This window comes from Anser anser, assembly GCF_964211835.1.
Source record: "Anser anser genome assembly, chromosome: 2".
Classification (NCBI taxonomy): Eukaryota; Metazoa; Chordata; class Aves; order Anseriformes; family Anatidae; genus Anser; species Anser anser.
This window is the reverse complement of record NC_139721.1, coordinates 136,533,733-136,556,964: the sequence shown is the minus strand read 5'-3', so window position 1 is coordinate 136,556,964 and position 23,232 is coordinate 136,533,733. Positions and strand designations below refer to the sequence as shown.

Sequence of the window (23,232 nt, the reverse complement as noted above, 5' to 3'; positions counted from 1 at the left end):
AAAACTTTTTCCCCATGAGGACAGTCAAGCATTGAAGCAGGTTGTCCAGAGAGGTTGTGCAGCCTCCATTGCTGTCTCTTCATGGCTGGACGAAACCCAGAGCAAGTTGGTCTAATCTCACAGCTGACCCTGCTTTGTGCAGGGTGTTGGACTAGAGATCTCCTGAGATTTTTTTCAAGCTGAATTATCCTGTGATTCTATGATCCTAAATGTGAAGTGAATTCTGCCTGGTTTTGTAGCGGTTCTCTGGTAAGTGGACCTCTGAATGTCTGCCTGTGAAGATACTGGGACAGCTCTCATACTGGTAGTGCTCCAGGGCTCAGGGATCCAAATTTGGTGTAGAATTTCTGTAACAAATACCAAAAGAGTGGAAAATCAAGCTTCTTCATAGATACAGAAGTTGTTTTGTTTTCGTTCCTGTTTCATTTCTTGCCTTGCACCGTTGGTAGGATGACTTTTGTGGAGCTCTTCTCTGCCTGTTCTGCAAAACACATCGTTGCTGTTACACTCATGTCTATGGTCATCAGCACAGTGTAATAATTCACGCAGATGAATAGGTGCACCATTTTGCATTTAAATTTTGGGAAATTTCTAACTGTCCTGTTGGGGAGAACAGTTTCAACTAGAGCTAGCAATAGAAGGATATATTTATTCTTACTTTAAAGAATAAAAATAAGAACAAGAAATATTTGTTCTTATTTTATTATTTTTTTTCTCTGTCCTGTTGTGTTTGTCCAGACTGGAACACAGGAGTGCAGAGCAGAGTTTGTGCTGTGAGGATTTCAGTAAACAAGAGCCCACGTTTGTCCTTTTAGACTTTTGTTTTAGATTCTTCCTCCTTTTTCAGGTTATTGGAGTTTACACCACTTCTAGCCTTTGGTGATTGAAAATAACTATTGTTTGGCCTGAGATTGCTGTTCCAGTACTTGTAGAGAGATTGTGTGTGAGTCAGTAGAAGTTACACCCACACAACCAAAGGATGAATGTAGTCTTTGGAAAAAGCTTTTCATGCTCTCAGGTGAGAAAAGAGAGCTGCCTTCAGCCTCTCTGTAGAGGAGCCAAACAGGACTAAATATACAAGAGACAGTCTCCTGTCTCCCAGATACTACTGCACTCACAGACATCACTGTGGGAGGACAGAAAAGGAGCTGGAAATGTATGTTCTGTCTTGGGTGCCACCGTCTTATCCAGTCCTGAGATCGCCTGCACGAAATGCCCCAGGTGAGCCCCGAGTCCTGCTTTATTGCTGAAACGCTACGGCTGTTAATGGGGTATCTGCTGGCATGTGCAGCTCAAGAAAAAGCATGCCGTATTTTCCACGTAGCCTTTTAATACTAATCTCTCTTAAAACTGACTTTGTTTCCACACAAAACCAAAGCTTAGTATTTTTCATACTAGGAGTGGGAAAAGGAAACCTTTTTTGGAGAGAAGCTAAACATCAGTATTTAAATAGAAGGGATGCGAATTGAATCCACAGAGTTGTGCGCCTTCCCTTGGACTCACCTTTATCTTTCCTAACCCTTAGCAAAGCTGTTTTTTCCATGATGACTTTGATCTATTGTTACCTTGTGCAGAACCCTGAAAAGCAACACTCCCATCAAAGCCAGTGTGTGCATTATAACAACATAATTGTATGCCATATCCCATCAGTCTGTGAAATGACTGCTCATACAAAAGGTGGGTGCAGTTTCCCTACTAGTAATTAACATTCTGAATTACTCGAGGACTGTATTTACACATACAAAGTCTGCTAGCAACAGAATGCTCCTTTGCTTAGAGCAGTGCTTACTATAGATCATCCTCGTTTGAAACTAAGATTTCAATTATGAATCAAATAATTAGGAAGTGACAAATTTCCTCCTTTTTTGGATAGAAAATTTTAGGTGGATCCTGCTTCTAAGCCTTTTTTGGAGGGGGTAGAGTGTCATACATTTAAATGATATGCTGTCACTACTAGCTATAGTGTTATGCTTTTTGTATATTTTAAAGTAGTGATTTGTAATGTATCTGTCCTTAAATATGCTATTTCTCTTCTTCAATTTCACACATTCTTCCTTTCAGACTAAATACAAGAATACAAGTCACGAATATCAAGAGTGTTGGCCTCTCTTGATACGGCAGGCATTCTTTTTTTAAAAAGTCTCTCAATTTCACTGATAACTTGCATTGTACCTTTCTGAATTACTGGCATCTAATACAGAGTATTCAAATATAATGCCATTTGCAGAAAACCTAACCTTTGAATTTGCAGAGTTAGACATGCAGTATTTTTAAACTTTAGCTAGCTAAGGAAAAAAAAAAAAAAAAAGATCTCAGTCAAAAACTATATTTCATAAGAGAAAATTATAGTGATATTGATGGTTTGCCAAAACCTCAAGCAGTGACAAAATCCACAGTGTCCTGAAAGAGATGCCTTTGCAAAACCATTCCTTTGCAGATGGCTTAGATTATTGATACTCACAAACACATGACATTATTCGTTCAACTGAAAATTTTGAAAAAGTCTGTTGATAAAAAATGCAAATTTGTCATACTATCCCAAAATGGCAGGAAAAAAAATCACCAAATCCTGCAATTGTTCCTGAGGGTGTTTTATAGTTTAGTAGTTGTTGATATGGTTGCATTTTAACATGACCTGGTGTAAAATATTTTGAGAAAGGAAGAGAAAAAAAGAACATAACTTTCCTTTGTTGATGCGAACATTACATTTTATGTATATCTGAAACTCCCAGTGCTGAATGAGTTTGGGGTACACAAGAAATGCGGGATCAGATGTGAAATCACTAAGTAACAGGGATCCTTCCACGGAATTTTTTTCCATAAAGGATATAAAATACCATGCAATTCCCTAGCTGCAGTGCAAATGATAGATAAACAGCCATAGGCATGACTTTTCTGTTTGGGTTCTCTAACTGTTCTCAGTGCAAGCTACTTGCAAGGAAGAGTACATTTGGTCCAAATTCAAGAAAATTATTTCACCTCATGATTTTTGTCTCTGTGGGAGCTCTATGTGAGGAGTGAAGCCTCTTTCTGTGTTAGCTGGCACAAAATATAAAACAGCTACTCTTTTAAAGTGCTGTGAAAGGCTCCACAAACCAAGGAATCTGTCATTACAGCCTGGGATACAACTGTCCTCTGCCTTAGGTCTAAAATCAACAGTTTTCCGCCCTCTGCCCCCACGGCTGGGTTACTGACAAATAGTTCCCTGAAAAGAACTTTTGTATACAGGCAACATCGATTTAATGATGATTAACACTCCATGCTTCCCACAAAGGGAAAGTAGAAGCACGTGCTGACTGGCTGCGATACCGATATTATCCTTGGAAGACTTCACATGGGGCAGAGTCTTCTGGAAACCAGCAAAAAGGGGAGTCTCCGTCAGCCCACTTGGTAATTCTTACTGTATGAGCACTGCTCTGCATAATGATGCTACATTTGCTGTCACTATAATGGCAATTGTAAAAAATGAGCCTTTCTTAGAAACAAGTGCCTGTGTGTTTTGTGAAAATTTCGCGGTTTGTTGTATGGGTCAACCAAATAGCGGGACCTCGCAGGTGAGGAAAGTGGGATGTGAAATTTCATGAAACTAAGGTGTGTTTGGCGAAAGGGGCATTGCAAATTGGGTGTATAATGGGACGTAGTCTTGTATTCCTACACGGCCTTAGCTGCTCCCTAATGCTCTGCTTGGTGCAGAGCCAAGCTACTCGTAATCAGAATTGGTACAGGAATTTACTGTAGGAGACAGGAACAGTGCAGAAGCAACTGTTCTCACCCTCGTTCTTAAACGTTGACTTGCCTATGGTGTCTTCTGCATTTCCACTAGATAGCTGTTTATCTGTGCCTCTCAGTCTCAATCCTCATATCTATGTGCAATGTTTAATTAATTTTCAATTATTTCCAATTATGCAGTGACACTACTTATAAATGATACATCAGTGAAAGTGATGGATTTGGGCAAATATAATAGCCTGTCAGTCTTCAGTAGAAGCTACAATTAAATCAAAAAGATAAGAAAAGATTACTGTAATTATTTTGACAATGAACTGATAGAAGTTTGCCCAAGTGACATAGACTGCAGAGTACAAAATGCCAATTGCTTAAGAACAAGTAAAATAAGATTTACTGTTGTCCCTTTGCTCCCTTAGGACTTCCCACTGAAGTTACCTCATAGCTTTAAGCTGGAAAAAAAGTGACTTATCTCCAGGGTCAGGCAAAGCTCCACTCAGGCAAAGACTTGTAGTGTCTTTGAGAAGTGAGAGGGGCCCAGATTTGTTTGGTTTTGGGCTCCTCAGTACAAGAGGGACATGGAGAAACTGGAGCAAGTCCAGCAAAGGACCACAAAAATGATAAAGGGACTGGAGCATCTCTTATATGAGGAGAGGCTGAGAGAGCTGGGACTGTTGGCCTGGAGAAAAGAAAGCTTGGGAGTATCTCATCAATGTGTCTAGTGGGGGAGTAAAGAGGATGGAGCCAGGCTCTCCTCAGTGCCAGTGATAGGACAAGAGGCAGCAGGTGCAATTCGAAATGCAGGAAATTGTTTTTAAACATAAGAAAAAAATCCTTCACTGTGAGAGTGACTGAGCACCGGCACAGGTTGCCTGCAGATGTCGCGGGGTCTCCATCCATGGTGGGAATTAAAGCCGGAGTGGATGCAGTCCTGAGCAGCCTGCACTAGGTGACCCTGCTCTGGACAAGGGCTTGGACCAGACAATTCCCAGAGGTGCCTTCCACCCTTGGCAACTGAATGATTCTGCCTCTGATGTTTCGCGTTCCCTTTCCCCTCCCTGTAACTCTGACGTTGTGCAGAAGTCAGCTGGGCCTTGACTGTCTCTAATTTTACAAAATCTTACAGGGATCAGATGAATGTGAGAGCCTCTTTTCTTCCTCCTGAAAGGATGTCACTGGCTCTCTGAAGTCCCTAATGAAGAAAAGCTGTTTAGGAAAGCACTTAGCAATGTGCTTGTCTCTGAGTGGGCTTTAGAGTTACTGAAGTCAGAAGGGACTTAGAAGAATTATCTACAGTGAAGTTCATGGATAAACATCCTCATGAGACAAGATGGACTTAAGTATACAGAGAAGTTCTTCCTTCAGCTGGGGCCCTGAAGTTTTCTTGGTGTGGTGTGTTCAGCCTTCTGACTGTGTCTGGGCATTCGTGGCCTGTGCATTTGTTGGGGGTGAAGAGGGTGGGCTGACTGAGTGCTGCACTTGAGATTTATTTGCAATTCGAGCTTAATTTGCAGCTCTCTTGTAAGTAGCTGTGACTGCGATGCTCAGCTTCACAGGGTGAGTTGTAGGTTAGTGTTCTTGCAGCATTTGTACTGGCTTCTAAGCCATCTCTGGCTTCGTGTATTTTGATCACATGCATGGTTTGGGGAACTGCTGCCATAGAAAGCACCAAGCTACCATCACAGCTCAAGAATAACTCATTTCTGTTCCTATTCTCCGAGTCTGGAGTTTGCTACCTCTGTGTGCTCTGTAAAGCACAACTCTGGTATTTCCAGAACTTGCCATCAAGTGATCATTTGTTTTGCTTTCTCTGTGAGGAGGAGAGTCCAGAATACATTAAATGGTGAGCTGGCAGACATCGAGAGCAGTTTTCTTTGCTACAGTTGTACAAGAGGTCAATGGCTTAGGATGCAATCTGGTCCACACGAAGACTGGAGGGAAGGAACCCTTCCATTGCCTTCGAAGTGCTTTGTATCAGTTTATATTAATTTTAATAAAAAATAATGTTGAAAGATGCTTAAAGACTCTTTATCCATCCTGAGAGTTAGGCAGAGGGGCACACTTGAACAAGCTATATGAGCAAATAAAGTGTTGCTTAGGCAAAACACTGCCAATATAGGGCTGAACGTAACCTACTTAGGCCATCCATATAACTGAGATGATGCTAATAGGAAAGCATAGGAATAACTGATATTTATCCAGTGGTACCTCTTTTTTTTTTTTTTTTGGCCAGAAATTTCTGGAAATGGACATCCTGGTACATTCTGCCCCTGTAGGGCAACAGGATGCCAGGCAATCCTAGCCCATACTTCACTCTCTGGGGGTTCTCTTCTGCTTTTGCGTAGTGCAAGATGGGGAGTACCCTGTGCTGGCATCCTCAAGCTTGCTGCTGCAGCCAGGCTGTGGTCCCAACACAAGCCAGACTCTGGGGAAAGGAAGCGTGGAGCAGCAAGAAGCTGGAGTCTTTAGCCTGGTGGCTGGGGCAGCTTGTGAGCAGGGGGCTGAGCTGCCAAGGGTATATCTGTGTTTTATATTAGAGAGTATTCAGAAGTAACTCAGAAAAAGCGACCAGAACTCCTGAACTTGTCCTTCCCAGCCAAGTTCTCCAGGCATTTGCAAGATAGAAGTCACTTCAGCTTTGCAGATACTTTTGCCTGGAGTTGCCTAGCTGCAACACTTTGGAGGTTTTGGTTTGTGTGCTATTTTGTGTCTGTGTTTTTCAAGCCCTCTCATTCATTTTGCAGTGCTTAAAATACTGTTCCACTCTAAAACCACTAGGATAAGATAATGAATATCAACCAGAATAGGCTAAACTAAACTCCTCCTTTTATTTTATTTATTTTTATATTTTTTTTCCACCATGGACTCTTTTCTTATCATCTCTATTCTGCCATCCACACACATGAATAATAATGCGTGGAAATGCAATCTGCGCTTTAAGGCTACGCAGATGGAGATGGCTTTTGAAAACTTGTCCTATACTTAACACACTGCCTTTTTCAGAACCATCTGGCACTGAACGCTGCAATCTCTGCCCTGCTTGCCGATAGGAGTGCTGAAGAGAATGAAAAGGGATCTGGAAAGCATCAGTTTTCATTCTTTATTATATTATCAGCATGTACTTACAATAGATTTAATATATACACAGCAGGCTGTACATAGGGTATAGTTTTCAAGACAGTGCATAGCATTAGGGATATTTGCTACAGTTGTTGCTGGAATCTTAGTTGAACCATCCATAAAATTGCGCAAAAACCATGTCCTTAAGCATACTTCTTTAGAGTCTGGGGGGAATGGAGAATTAAGCATTTCAATGGAGTTGAAAAGTCAAATGTAAAATGTTTTGTTTGACTTCAGTTATTGTCCCCTTATGAATTACTGCAGACAGTTCATTGTGACTTATTTTACTGATCTTCTGAACCAGATGAAATCCAAACCCAACTGAGCTAACATGCAGCTTGCATTGCCACTTCCATGGGAGGGTGGTCATTACTAGAGAAAGATGGAGTTCATGCTTTGGTTGAGATTTTTTCTTCAGGGTAGCTATCTGTGTCATAAACAGGCCTTTAATATTCAAAGTCGAGTCCAATAAGTCCTTTGATGATTAAAAAAAAAAAAAAAAAAAAGGATGGCTGACAATTGTAACCTGACATTACTTACTTTTGAAAGGAAAGCTGTGTACTTTCTCCATAGCAGAGTGTACAAGTAGAAAATAAAAGACTCACATCTTGCCCTGAATTAGCAATGAAATATAGTTGGGAATTGATTGTTGGTGAATCTGAATTTTGGCCGCTGACAGACAGAAACTGTTAAGACATTGATTTATGTTCCAATGATTATGATCCAGATTTACAAATGTGGTTAGGTGCCTAAAGACAACGAGAAAGAAAGGCAGGCAATGGGATTTTCCAGAGCACTTGCAGCAGCTAAATAGATATGTTGTGTCACCAACCAGCTGGGGAGTGGATGGACACCTTTTGTGTTTGAGATGGTTTTTCAAATAGAAGTCAAAGCGAATAACAGTAAATGTGAGCACAACGCTAAGGAAGTTTCATCACTACAAAATCACTCAAGCTGCAATTCACCAAAGATTTTTATATTTAAAATCTCTTGGAATTTCCCACTGTATGAAAACAGCAATCGCTACAATCAAAAGTGTCAGTAGAAACTTAAACACACCAGACAACTTCTGTTGTTTGTCTCATGTACATGATGACTTATTTCTAAAGGATTTCTTTTAGGTGATAGGAAAATTCTGCCACCAGACACGTATTTGCAGAAAGCAACTGAACATTCTTCAGAGTAAGAACTGCTTCTTACCAAGTGGCATTTCAGACCTGTGTGCCAAGAAAAATGTTCATGTAATGCTATTATATGTTAGATCCTAGAGGCCTTAACCAGATTGAGATACCTTTGAAAGAAATTTGTTACAAACCCATTGTAACAAAGCAATCTCAGACCCTTCACTTAAGACTTGTGAATAATCTCATCAAAATAATTAAGAGTGCTGTTGTATAACTGTCAGAGTGCCATGGCCTAAATAAAACAGGCAAGCCAAGGAAGTGATTTCCTCTCCATTTAATGCACACGCATACAGACATTAAGGATTTGACCCTGCAATTTGATAAGCAGCCAGGTCCTAGTCAGAGAAAACAGACAAACTGAGTACTTAGCATGTAATCAGTTGGGGGAAAAAAAAAAAAAAACCTCAAATTTCATGTGCTCCTTATTTCTCCAGGGTTTAATTCTTTAATCCTTGCTCTAATAAAATATATTCAGCAAAGACTGTATTCTTAGGCTTGCATGTATATGTAGTAATTGAGGATTATCAAACTGATTTGTTGTTGCAGTCATGGATAAACACGGGCAGAATCTCCCCCATCACATTTGAAAAGCATCATGTTTATCTGCTTTTTCAATACAGCAGTCTCACTACTTTTCTGAGTCATTGCAACACCACTGAATGAACAGTATTAGCAAATACACTATCCAAAAGAGCTGAAGTGAAGATTTCCTTTTGGCAAGGCAGCTTGAGGACTTTGTTCTGATTATTTTGTTCTTGTAGTTACTCAGGCTGAACCTGCAGTTACAGAGATGAAAGTAAAAGGCTCAGCTTTCTGCCCTGCTGAAAAAGGCAGGCACGAGGCTGGATGTTGCCTTTCGGCAGACTTGGGCAGAGTGCTCTTATTCTGCTGCAATGCTCAGATGTCAGCACTGAGGTTAGATGTCAGACTTACCTACCCTGTAAACTCAGCTAAGAAGGAGCTGTGTTTCCTGACATACTCTTTCCCTTCTTTTTTAAGGACTTAGTACTTTTTCAATAAAAATAAATTTAATTTGTGGCTACATTTCAGCTCTATCGGTTTGATGGTATAAGTGGAGCAATACCAGCTTTGGATTTAGAGCAGTCGTGTGGCTGCGCCTCTCTGTGCAGCTTTCATGTGGTCGGGTGAGACATTCTTAGAATCCCCAAACATTTTTGAAGATCCTAAACTGGAGACATTCACAATTCTTCCCTCCCTTTCTACCATTAATCCTTCATGTTTTAACAAGCACTGAAGTTAATACAGCCTACACTCTTTCCTGTCACACTGGGCCCCCCTCCCTCTTTTCTTTCCCTTGAATAAAGCAATCTGTTCTTTCCAGTCCATACTCTTGTAAATCAAAGGGATAGATGTCAACACACACCATAACCAAGTATAAACTTCCTTTTTTTAATTAAACAGGATTTTGACATTTGGTTTGAAGAAGTGTTTCTTTGGTTTTATTTATTTTTTTTAAATATGTGAAGGATGTCAACTGCTTTTATTTTATTTTTATTAGAAGGCAAATTTTATATGGTACCACAGATAATCTCTGGCACAAAATCTTTCAGATGCTATTTCATAGTTCAATAGGAAGAGAGTCAGAGGAAGTAATACAGAATATCTTGGAACTGAAAGCCTTTGGAATTTAGAATTAATCTCTTTGTTAAAGGTTTCTATACACAGAAATCATATCTTAGGCAACTTTTCAAACTTAACTGGGAAAAACAATTTTATTTGTTTTATTATCCTCTCCACCGTTTGCTCATTATCTCCTAATTATACTTAGACACTTATGTGAAACAGAAATATCCAGAATTATAATAGCTGACACTAAAAATAAGTAAGACTTCTGGAGGGCACGTAGGCTTCATGTCAGTGTACAAATCCATGTATCTCAGTAGCCAGGGCAAAGTCAACTGAGAATTGTCTCTTTCAAGGTATCTCACACCTTCTTTCATGATAATAGGATGCTAAAAAGAGGAACCAGTGTTCTGATCTGACACCGCTGCTTTTCCACTCTGATTCTCAGTCCTTGGTCTGACAAGAAAAAAGGATTTTATTTAGTATCTCAGTTGCTGCTTTGTTTCTAGATGATGATTTTAATCCACCTGTGCAGCTGAGGTGTATCATCTGTATCTGTTCTGGGGCCATGTATAAGTGTGTGTAGTGTCTCCTCCTGTAGGCGTGAGAAGACAGTCTCCTGATTGTCTGGTCAGAAGATGTGGCAACTCTCAGAGGGACTCTGCTTAGACTCTTCAAATGCTCTACTTGATGAGCTGCTGTGAGAGCAAAGGGTTAGGAGAAAATTATGTAAATAATGTAAATTATTGTCTTTATTTATTCCTTGGGAGAGGAGGCATAGGTGGTCAAAGGTTCAGTCCCGAGTCATAGGTGGTCAAAGGTTCAATCTCTATTCTTCAGTTCCTTTAGATAAAGTACTAGGGGTCTGGCACTTTTGCATGGTTCTTGCTAACAACAGTACCACAGCTTTGTCCCTGTGCTCTCAGTCCCTCAAAGCTAATTCCCTGAAGCTTGATCTGCTTCTTCATCACAGGCTTTGCAGCGCTCGGCTGCAGTTAATTTTATTGCCTGCTGTTGTCTGTGTTAGACTGACCTGTAGTAGCGTGCCACAGACGGCAGTGCTCGTTCACATGTGTTTGCTCAGCTAGAAAATCTACCCAGGAGTTTCCTGAGTGCCTGCTGCAATATAACCTGGTGTTCTGGAGCCTAGAAATGCCTGTGAACTCCTCCGGTCTCTTCTTCCCACTAACAAAGTATTGTCTGGAGATCCATCTGCTGTCAAGTGTAGTCATATGGCACCAGTATGGCAACGCTGCCTACGGGGGTGGTTTCCTGCAGAAGAGGTCTCGCTGAATGCAGTAGTTGTTGGCTATTTAAAGTCATTATTGTTTAGCACCCAGGTCCTTGTGAACTTGTTCAACTGGTGGCTGGGCAGAGTGCCATCCGAATCTATGGGCACGAGCACAGACAGCTGAGTCTCTGGGGCCTTGCGCACATCAGATGTGGGTACTGAGGTCAGGCTTCTCAGTAAGGAAAATCTGAAAGACTGTCCTGAGCATGTGTATCTGTGGTTGAAGGGATGTGCCATCGTTAATCCAAATCTGGGCTGGATTAAGCTTCTAAAATAAAAAACAGCTCTGCCAGCCACTTGAAGAGGGCTTGGGGCCTGTTTCAATCGAGTGCATCGGCATGGTGGGAGGAGGCGAAGGTGGCTGAACAAAGCCACCACACCGCCACTTCTCCCCATACAGGGTGAGACAACTGCCCACGAAGGCCACTGGGACACGCTGCCTTGTTCCCTCCAGCTTCAGGCCTCTGGAAGGGATGTACAAGGTTTATTTTTCTGAGAACAGCCCTCTCTTTGCTGAGACGAGAGCGGGGCCATGCCATGATCTGGATCCTAAGCTACGTTTTCAAAGCTCAATGTCACAGCTGGGAGCAGAAGCTTTAGCACTTGGGAGGTGGGATCACCTCTTTGCCCAGCACCAATCTCAGGTGTATCAGCCTGGGCCTGGCTCTCCTTTTGCCCGGGCATTACTCTGACCTGGAGCTAACTCAGACCTGCTTGTTGGGTTGTGTGAGAGCTGCTCACCTCCGCGGACAGGCAGCAGCACAAGCATGGTGGCACCCAACGGAAAGCCATCACTAGGATAAAGGAGTAGAAAAGCTGGATGGAAAATCACAAAACCAGAAGTGCCAGAAGTGCTTTGGCGGGGAGGTTGGGAAAGCTAAGGAGAGGCAGAGGAAGCTAAACCCAGTAGACTGTATTTACACAGAGGGAGAATACACCAGAGCGTTAAGCTAAAGAGAATAATGATGTGATTCACTGCGCAAAGCAGTTCAGAAAAATGAAGGTGACCAAGCACCGGGGGTTTCTGGGCTCTGGAGGGTGCTGACAACTTGCAGGCAGATATTCAGTGGCACCCACAAAGAGACCGTGGTGTTTACCCCCTCTTCTACGCGCTGCTTTTGTACTGTGGACACAAAACTCCCAGAGGAATTTCCTTCTGACATGACCCCTCTTAAATTTCTTTCTGCACTGTGGCCATATACTGTGAAACCAGCTGCTTCTGTCCTGTGCAATACGTTAACTACGCGTATACAGCAGGTAAAATATAGCCCATTGGAAAACTGGGAAGCTTTACTGTTACTGGAAAGTGCTGTGAGATTTCCCTAGAAAGGTGTGGAAGAAGTGCAAAGAAGGATACACTGTTATTTTATAACCCAACCATGTGCTGGTTCTTCCCCCTTTGAAGTCAATGGCAAAACTCTGTTTTAGGGGAGCAAGACTGCTTGAATCTGCATCAAGACGCAGCCTGCAGGCAGAAGAGGCTTACAGGGAATGGTTTCTGCTGCTCTCCTTGAGCACAGAGCTGTTCAGACAGACTGGAGACCTGTCTGCCGCTCTCTCCCATTAAAGCTAAGAAATTAATGCTTTTAAAGTTCTTAAATGAATGGGCTGGATCTTACAGCCCTTACTCATCTGCGTACTGCCATTAACTTTAAGAAAATAATCACTTTATTAAGTGCTATGGAGTGGAGTCCTTAAATTGTTAAATTCTAATATCTGACAGAAGTTTTTCCTCAGTAGAAAAATAATATTGCCATAATTAAAAGGATGTGCACATTTCATCAGCTGAAGAATGCGAGCAGCTTTGGAACAAGTAAAACTAGAAGCAGTGCAGAGGGCTTAAGTCCGTGTCATGTCTGTAGGTTATTTTTGAACTTTATGAAAAACACACTTTAGCAGTTTATATCCTGACCATTCGACTGTGTTCTGGGATTCTGAATTCAAAAACATTCTAACCATGAAAACACAGCATTTAAAAATACACTGTCCACTTGGCTACTTTGCCCGGCTTCAGAGTCTCCCAAAAGTTTGTTTCGGACAAACTGAGAACTTTGTTGTGGAACGACTGTTTGAGTTGGGGTTTCTTAAAATACATGTGGAGCCTTGTAGCTGCTGTGGGGTGTACACAGCGGTGTAGCTGTACTATTTTAGAATCATCTGGCTATTTCACTTCGTGTAAGAATATCTGTCAGCTTAGTTATAAGGAATGAGCGGGGTTGATTAAAACAACTCATGAAGCCATTAAACAAAGAGATAAAATGTAGAACATCTGCTGTAGGGTCGTTTTAATTATAATGTATGGGGGTTCTGTGGAAACCGGATGGCAGCTGCATTGTAGCTGAGTTTTAAGTCCCTCTTAGCAGTACCAAAGTACTGTTAATAAAAGGTGGTGGGGTTTTTTTTTCATATCTGTAAAGCTAATAGGTCTTTTGGAAGTGGTGCTTGGGACCTACCATTTGTTGCTGCAGCTGACCGTAGTATATTATTGCGCTTAAGTGCTTAGATAGATATGGACTGAAACAGACAATTATATATACGAATCATCTAGTCACTAGATACTAGACTATATAACATCGGAGAAATGTATGAAAAGCTTTAGTAGAGAAGAGAAGGGATCATAGATGTCAAATGAACACCCCTGAATATTCAGAGAAAATGGGAAAGAAAAAGGTAGTGGCAACTTATGTCATCATCTTGGTGATTTTATTATTCTTGGCTTTACTAGGTCAAAAATACAGGATTGAATATATTGCTGTATGATGTAAGCATTTCTGCTAGGTTATTTTAGCATAAAATCTGGCTTTAGACAATGGATATCAGCCAGCCACATGAATTCAGTAAAAGCTATTGAAACTGCACATTTTGCTTTATTCTTATTAACCTAGTTATAAACATCAAGAGTTAGCATAATTAATTCCAACCCTATTGGAAAGGCTATTAAATCTCTGGTGTAAGAGCTGAAACCAGTCTCTAGCTGCTAGAAATCATGATGAGGCATAGGAAAGCAAGATGACCACACATCTGCCCACGTCAAAGTTTTATAACTCCATCTACTCTTGCCAGAGACAGGATCTTCAGCTAGGTAGACACTGGGTCTAGTTCAGTTTGGCAGCTCCTGTGTTCTCAGATCAACAAAGTTTACTTAAATGTCTGCAATGCTTTTTATGCAACTGGCATACAGTAATACCGTTAACCCTTTGTCACTGAATTAAATGGAATAGGAATATCACCACTTCAGAATATCCAGTCATTGAACTATAACAAAGATTTGTTACCAGCACTGGTTGGAAAGAGTCAGAAAATGAAATTTTAAGAATGTGACCACTAACAGTGAATTTAACTTTCAGACTGCAGTTGCCACAGAAGTTAAAGTCTTGCTTTGTGGCTTGTAAGCATCACTGAAACTTCCCATGGAAAAATGACATTTGCTTCTGTTTGCAAACTGTCCTTATTAGTATGTGAATTCTCTGGAAATTATATGAATACTGTAACTTTTGCTTTCCAATTTACATAAAACAGAGACAAAACCAGGACCAATTATATAAAAATGGAAAATAATTCCTTAAAAAGAGAAGGGAGGACTTGAAGGAGTTACAGCTTGTTGCTGTTGGCTGTAGCTTGTTGGCACATTAAGGTTCTGGGGACTGTTCCCTAGAAGACTTCAGATATTGTATGTTATTTTAAAGAGACTTGAAGGAGGTAATTGGGACAGATATCAATCTCCATACTGGCTTGTGGAGCACCCTACCAGATGGCAACTCTTACACCAGTCTGGCTCCTCGGCATCCCCAGTTAAAGAAAATGTGCAAAGGCAACCCAGCTGTCATTAAAGTGTTCAAGAATTTCTGCTCAACCAGTGTAAAGGAAAGTGTGAGTCCCTTAGAGAATGGCTTTTCTGTAGCAGAGAAATCAGACATTGATCCAACAATGAGACTCTGCTTGACAGCCAGTGCTCTCAAGGCAGCACACCTCGAGGTGCACTTTGGAGGGCCTCTCACAGACTCGTCTCAAATTGTTTGAGAGTTAAAAGTTGGAAGAGCAATAGAGGAAGAAGTCTCCCTGCTGAGAAATTGTGGGGCAGGAGCCTCTGTTGGTTTGACATCTGGTTGCTTTAAGTTCTCATTTTGGGAAGGAAATGAAGCACTTTCCTATCACTGTCACGAAGAGAGTATCTCAGGTATTTATCGTCACACTAAAACTTATCCTATGGTTCCTATTTTTCCTAGGACCGATGGAACTACACATTTTAGGCTGAAAATTAGTTCCTTGCATGTGTCCTATTGGTTTAGCAGAATTATTGGTGTGCAAGGAATGCAAATAGGAGTCATGCATTGATTTCTAAACTACAAAATGCTAAGTACAACGTGCTTCCTTAAGGATAACTGAATGTGACTGGCCATCTAACCCATCTCTTCTTTTCTACCTGTTTTACTCCAGTCATCTGTGATGTCTGTCTGTTTTGCCCGCTTTCACCCAAACCTGGTTGTTGGTGGAACATACTCTGGCCAAATTGTGTTGTGGGATAATCGCAGTCACAGGCGGACTCCAGTTCAGAGAACTCCTTTATCTGCTGCTGCTCACACGGTAAGGATAAAAATCACCTCATCCTTTCCTTAGAGGAATTAGTCAGCAGGGAAGTGGGGATATCTGGTTGTGTCTATAGTGCTGGTAGCCACACAGATGCAAACATAAATTTGGCCCTTGAAGGGAAAGAAATAGATGAAGGAAATGTACAATCACCTGCTGTGTTAAACCATCACACTTCGTATTGTCAGGTCGGGAGATTATCCTCCTTTCTAAGGAAGAGGGCAGGAGCAGTTACAACACTTGAGTGAGACCCCTGTGTGCCACCACAGTGGCACTGTGAGTCTTGCTCTCCACTGCCTATGCAAGAGAGCCAGGTTACTATAGGGACTGTGTGTCTGTCAGTCCAGCACGGCAGACAATTTGAATCATTTATTATTCTCTACCTGTACAAGAGTTTGTCTCTTGAAACAGGTTAGGCACCCACAGTGATCTAACTGAGTCTGGTAAGTAGACACTTGTGCCTTTGAAGATTGTGAGGCAGTTTGCTTCTGTTTTCCAGTAGAGAAATACATGAATTTTCTATTCCAGACAGGACCATAGAGTAGAGCTTGCACAGTGAGGGGCAGTTAGTTTCAACAGAATGACATGGAAGTGCATTTTGCCAACACACAAACACAGCCACAAATAAAGTGATGATGGCACAGGATGCTGGTGATGTTTGGGAGATAAACAGGCAGAGCAGCACAAAATGCTTGAGGAGGAAGAGAGTTTCTCCATGGTACAAAGATTGTATCTGTAGTAGAAGATGCTCTTACATTGCAAAATACCCATATTTTGCTGGAGGAAGAGAAAAGTCTAGATGGCCTACTAAAGTGTCCTCAATCTGCTATGGTGCTGAGCTCCAGTCCATCCTGCCCTGAGATGCTGAGCATCCTTGAGCTCTCCTATTTGAGAGTTTGGACTCAGGCAGCCTATTTGTATGAGCTGGAAGGTTTACTCTGTGGATGGTAAACGTATCTCATCTTGGGACCGGGCTTGGGACCATTCCTGAGTGGGAAGTGGAAAAGAAAATATAACCTGAAAAGAGGATAAAAATGTAATAAGAATGTGGTAAAATGCGCAAAATTTTCTGAAACATAAGAAACTGAACTACACAAAGCAGTCTGAAAGATAATAATCTTGTTCTAGCAGAGAGAAGGATCAGACAAAGTGATAGATCTTTTGCACCTCCAGCTTCTACAGTTGTGTGATTCTTATCTTTGGAATTTGCGGATCAAGGTTCAGCTTTTACTTGACTGTGACAACATAATCCCTGGAGTTAAAAGACAATGTCTAAAAGCCATGTCATATGAATTAAAGCAAAAGATTTGGTGTGGGGCCAGTATTATGATGGCATGTCTCTCTATCAAAAAATGACAGGTGTGCACAGACATGCTTAGTGGGCCAGGCAGTACAAATATTGTTCCCTAAATTTCCACTATCATGAATGTTGATGTAATAATCTAATGATCTGTGCCATGGGTTGCAACTTCAACATTGCTTTTCATTTCCCTAATGTTTTTGCTCATTTTATCGCCAGTAATGGTGTTCAATCTCCATGAAAGGAAATAGTCTCTCCTGGAAGTGCAATTTAGAGATGTAGTAGACCAGAAAACTAATGGCAAGAAACTGACTATCACTGAAAATTGAACAACTGGGACTCAAAATCTAGTGGAAAAGAAAAGATTAATGGGAAGTAATTTGTTTACACTCAAAAATGTCTAAGACAAAATTGTACCTCCTGGAATTATATATTAAAATGGGTTTATTATTGCAATAGGACAATATGTGATGTTTTGCTTTTGACAAATAAAAATAAATTACTTTCTGTTGTGGATGCGCATTTTATGTGCAGTCTTGGATTAGTATAAATAAGTGTTTATACAGTATAACATGAGGAAGCATGATGTTTGTAAGGACTGATCAGATTTTACAAGAAAAGAGTGCTTACTTTATGTTAATATAGAAATCACTTGCATAAACTGTAAATGAAGTCTTGGTTGCAAAAGGCTGGCTTGAATCCTAGCTACCAAGTAAAAGGATTAAATTAAGACAACTCTACTGTGGCAATGTTACTTTGTGCACTGCTGGATAAATGAATTGGATAGTCACTTTTTGATTTGTACTTATGCCATATGTGAAAAAATGGATTTTTCTCTTCTTTTTCTCTCACTTAGTTCATTTGAAACAGATAGGTACAGTGCTATCTCTGACTTAAACCTTCCTTCAGTTTAGTCTCACTGATTGCTGCTTCGATTCACCAGGAAAGAGAACTCTACCCGCAGCTTACTCACTGATTTCCTTTCACACCCACCACACATCTGCACTTGGGACAACAGGAAATTTTAATTAGGACAAAACCCTTTTGCATGATGATTTCATTTCCAAAATAAATAAAAGCAAGCTGGCAGCAACCCTTTGAAAGGAAGGAGCCTGTTTAGACTTTCTGTTAAATACAGTTGGTTGTCTTTTTCATCCATTCTCCTTACGTCTTTTCATTTCTGCCGTGAGTTTTATTGTGCATGAAATTGATGGTTGGCAACCTTGATTAAAGCCAGACCTGGCACACAGAGGTGCTGATGGAATGACATGGCTCACTTTCTGCCTTCCCCCTAAATATTCAAGCTGCAACACTGGTTGCATTAGCTCCCTCCCACCCCTTCTGTCCCCATTCGCCTACTGAAGGTCAAACACCCATTAAGAAATAGGGCTATGCTAATTTCGCACATCAGTATGCACTAATCATATTAAGCACTGTGGTAATTAGCTCACCGCTAGCCCGTCGTAGGAGGGGAATAACATGAGACACATACGAGGGACAGGTTGGGGTCCCACGGACGATCTGATGTCCGTTTGATGGTCTGGGGGAAACCAGCTCCATAACAATCCTGAGAGAGAGGAAAACCAGCATTTAGGGTGGAGCTTGTGATTTAGCACTCTCTGGGGCGTACAGGTGATGTCCAAGCAAAGGCACCATTTCAGGAGCAATGGCCAACGAGTCCATCTGTGGTGTGTGCGCACACGCGCTGTGCGTTCAGATGTGCCCTTTCCGCACTTAGAGGAAGGAACATCTACTGGGCCTGCTCTGGTATCGAACCTGGCAGCTGGCCAGTGCTCTGAAGATTTCGTCTTTCATTACTGGCTACAGAGGTGACCAGCATCAAGGAATCTTAAATAAGTGCTAGTTCTGTCATTCATTTCTATAGGACCAGACGCTAGGTTTCTAACCCTACATGGAGTTCCCTTGGAAGCTGTGTAGGGATCTATTTTAAGTTTGGTCCCGATTTTCTTTAAATAAGAAAAATATTAGTGAAAAGCTTTTTTTTTTTTCCCTTTTCTTTTCTTTCTTTTTTTTTTTTTCTTGGAGACACAAGTCTTCTATTCACCTGCATAAGAGCCAGAGAATCACAGTTTTTCTTTGGTGTATATGTCTTACTCTTAATTCATCACTATCACTTGTACTGGTCAAAGGAAATTAAATTCCATTGTTCAGTCTGACTGGTTATTCACTGTGGAGATGGCTGAACTTGAACCATCCCTCATATGTCACCATCAGATATCAGATGACACTTTAGGCTCAAAACATTACCAGGCTTCTTGGAAAATGAATAGACCAAGTTTCATTATTGCATTCTAAGTGGAATTCAGCCTCTGTGGACCAACAATATGACGAACCAGGTGTAACACCCCAAATTTAGCCACTCTACATTTGTAATGACAGATCTAAAAAAAGGTACATTGGCCAATACTGGAGAATGCTGATGGACTAGTTCACATTTTTCTGTTGAAGTACATTTGCAAATATTTAGCACGCAAGCCAAATTCTGGAAAAGTTCAAGTTTTACACAGCTGCTTTCTTCAATAAAGTTTTCATTTTGATTCCATTTGGACAATTTGCCTTTTTCTGCCAGTTATTTTCAGTGTCAGAAGCCATCAGCAGAATAATACATGTCCCTGTGGGTGAAATCTCAGCCACATAATTCAGTATTTTCACAGCATTACTCAGCTGAGTTGTTTTATGGTGAAGAAAATGAAACTTTGAAAACATTTCCACCTCCATAACATGCCTCTTAAAAATCAAATTAAAAAAAAAAAAAAAGTTAAATTTGTATCTGGTAAAAGCTGAGTCCTCTATTTTCTAGGCATTATGTGACTACCTAATCATTCTTTACAATGACATATGAAATAGTAGAAATGTGTTTTTGAAGATGTGAGAATGTCTCTCTGATTTCCAGTGTTAATGTGTTTCCAGCACCCTGTGTATTGTGTCAATGTGGTTGGCACACAGAACGCACACAATCTCATTACCGTCTCCACGGATGGCAAAATGTGCTCCTGGAGCCTGGACATGCTCTCAACTCCACAGGTGGGTCTGTTTTCACCTATACAGGAGAAAAGCAGCTTCGGTAGAGCAGGATACCTGCTTAATGGAACATAGCTCCTAAAAGCCAAACCTCATATCCTATACAAACTAAAACCAATGGATGCACTTGAAAGAGTACAGCTTGCTTCCAGCAGTCTCTGCTAAGAGCCAAAACCCATTTCCTTTACCGCAAATCATGTAATTATTGTAATACGTTAATACATAGGTCAGTTTCAAGTGAAAATGAAATAATCCGTTTTAAAGCACGGTAATTACAGAAGTCGCCTGTGGTATAAATTGTACTTACTCTACAGCATTGTTTAACAAATATGGACTAGATTGCACTGCTGCTGAACATACCCTAGGCACTCATTTCCAAGGCACAAAAGTCAGAAAGCTTAGTTTGTTGCCTGTTTTCAGTAGCCAAAGGAAAAAACAATGCAAATCAAAAGTTTCAGAGCTAACTCCCCCCTCTGGAATGTTTATTGCTATTGTCTGCTTCCCCTCCCCCATCTCCTTTGTATCAGAAATGAAAGGAAATCCAAGAAAATTGTCCAAACCACTAGTGATTATAATAATGGAAACTAAACAAAGAATCTGATGCTGAAAAGGCTCTATGGAAATCATCTTTAAAGTGTTATCTTTTGGAGTAATATGTTTTCTGTTCCAACCCATCATTCATTTTTTACTTCTCTTTTCTTAGAAAAAATATTTTATTACCGTTTTTATTAAACATCATAGGATCTGATCTTGTTTCAAAATGCTGAGTAGAAACTCCTTTTAATGATTCCATTAATCATCCATTAATCATGCATTAATGTGCAATTACTCTTGAGTTATTTGCTTTTCAGTGTTGACACAGAATGTGGGACTCCCCTCTCCTAATCTTATCTGTTTAAAGGTCCATGTCAGGTCCAAGCTAGTCATCTGAGTTCCCTTTACAGTTAGTGCAAAGAGAGACTAGGCACTTACAGAGGACAGTTCCTCCCATCTCAGTGTGAAATACCATTTTAGATATTCTGGGTTACAGAACTGTCAAATCTTAGACTGTAAGTTGGTTCTGGAAGTCTTCCCATCTAATCCCCTCCTCAGAGTGAGGCCAACTTCCAAGTTAGATCTTGTTGCTCACGCTCCTCTGAGACAACATTATGGGTCTGGTAGTTGTGTCCTGGAACTATGAGAAACCACTGCACTTCTGGAATAAAAGTGGAGGCATCTAAAACGGTCCAGACATCTGTGTTTAGGCACCTGAATCCCTTGCCCCATTTCTCACTTAAACATTTTAAAGATAAATCCCACCCATATGTGTTCACTTCCTGGAGCACTAGATTTCGAGTGAGCGATTTGTGAACATCTCAGTTCCAGAACTTCATTACTCAGATGGAATTTCCCAGCTCCAAAACTGGCTTTCAGCAAGGCTGGGAACACACCCCACATTACGCCGAAATCTGGCGCATGGCTCATGGTGGTCTTGAAAAGTAAGGCCCAGGACTTGACGTCAAGCTACAAGCCATAGCTTTAAACTGGGAGGAGTAGAGTGTTGCTGATTTGTGTCAGTATGAAACTTTCCAAAGACATAGATCCAGAGAACTCATGTACAGCCACCATGTAGGCACACGGAGGAGAGAGTCCACCACAGTATCTGGGCATATCTAAAGAGACACTAAATGATGATCTCACCCCAGAAGATTTTTGCAGAGATATACGGCCCACAGGTGCTCTCTGAATGCGTTTTCCAAGTCTTATTTTGCCTTTTTAATAGAAGCAAATGTATTTGAAATAAAAATATAAATCAAGCGAGAGTTTCTCTGTGGATTTGCAGCCCTCTCCTCCCACAGGGACGCCCACTTTCTTTAGCTACAGCAAAAATCCCTTCTGATAAAAATGCTACAGTCTTTAGCGCGAGAAGAGTAGCAGGTTAGGCATTTTAAACACAGAAAACATACGCACTTAAATAGCTGCGAATGAAAATTGGTAAATCATCCAGCCCCTTTGTGGATTCTTGGGTTACACCATTTAGGCTGCACAACCAAAAAGCTTAGGGTTGTGCAAAATCTGCTCAAAGCAGACACATCTTGCAACAGCCGCAAACTACTCATGCTGGTTGTACTTGAAATAGCAAAATGGGCATGCTGATCTACTTTGAAATATAGCTAGAAAATAGAAAAGAAAAAGAAAATATGCTTGCTGGTTTGTAGCTTGATGCTGGGTTCTAGAGAGAACGTTTGTGGTTACCTCAGAAAATCCCTGAAAAACAATGCTTAGAGTGGCAGGAGTGACATGACCCCAACTTTTTAATGCTGTTCTGCAAAGCGACAAATGTCACTGATAATTGCCTCAGGTGCACATGACATTACATGTGTTTCCTGAAAAACAACTGATTTCAAAGATGTTTGTAAATACAAGGGTATTGTATTTTTTATTAGAGCCTGGGGCTGGCAAGTATAACCATTAAGGTATTATCTTTAGTTTCTGCACCATTACATTTTAAATTCTCACCTGTCATCTCTGCCTGATTTACGATGATGTAGCAAAGACCAGTGCATTGCAGCTGCTCTGAAACACATGACAGACAGCGGCAGGGATGGCAGGAGCACTGCATCCTCGTCTGAGACATTGCATCTTCTTGCAACGTCCTGTGCAGAAACCAAAATCGCGTGACTGGGTCAGACAATTTCTTCTTCCCTTCCTGCTGCTCTGCATAACATTTAGAACTGATTTAGAAGAAAAAAAGGAAAAAAAAAAAAAGCCAAAGAAAAGGACAGCCGTGGAATAATAATGAAGCCTTGTTTTGATAGGAGAGCATGGAGCTGGTGTACAACAAGTCCAAACCGGTGGCGGTTACAGGAATGGCCTTCCCAACCGGAGATGTCAATAACTTCGTTGTTGGCAGTGAAGAGGGAACAGTCTACACAGCCTGCCGGCATGGAAGGTGACGTTCAGCATTTTGTACTTCTGTGACTCTGTCTGGCTGTGCTGGTGTGAGGTAGCCAAGTGTGTGTGGAGAGTGTTTAGATTTTTTCTCTTGGATCAACAGGGCCTGTGCTGCTCTGCTTCGCAGGAGAGGGATGGGAGCTGCCCAACTTCGCGCATCGGTGTTACGGCTGTTTACACGGGGTGCTTGCCCCAGGCTCCCTTTGTAGTCAGTGGGGAGCAATAACTGCTGGGAAGGTCTGATTTCTCTCACCTTTCTCAGCCATCCACTTGAAGAAGAGATGACTGGCACCTTAGAAATGCCTCCTTCTCAGCCGCGATTATAACGGAAGTCTAGACAGCTGGCTCAGGTGTAGATGTCTCAGTCTGGGCAAGTTGAATCAGGCCTTGAGAGACAGTTTTGTTGCAGGGTAATCAGGCCTAAACCACTTGTAAGAGATGGTAATCCGCTTTATTTTTTACCA

At 41.2% G+C, this 23,232-nt stretch overlaps 1 protein-coding gene across 15 annotated transcripts in view; it reads left to right on the top strand.

Annotated features, from left to right (window-relative positions):
* DYNC1I1 (dynein cytoplasmic 1 intermediate chain 1) overlaps positions 1-23,232 on the top strand; it is a 190,984-nt gene that overhangs the window by 122,375 nt on the left and 45,377 nt on the right. For all 15 annotated transcript variants that reach the window (XR_014578996.1, XR_014578997.1, XR_014578998.1 and 12 more), the window contains 3 exons: positions 15,343-15,489; positions 19,724-19,837; positions 22,633-22,766. Coding sequence is in view for 8 of the 15 variants with exons in the window: in XM_083822479.1 (XP_083678605.1) it covers positions 15,343-15,489; positions 19,724-19,837; positions 22,633-22,766 (395 nt within the window). In the remaining 7 variants the exon portion in view is untranslated. The remainder of the gene's footprint in view (positions 1-15,342; positions 15,490-19,723; positions 19,838-22,632; positions 22,767-23,232) is intronic.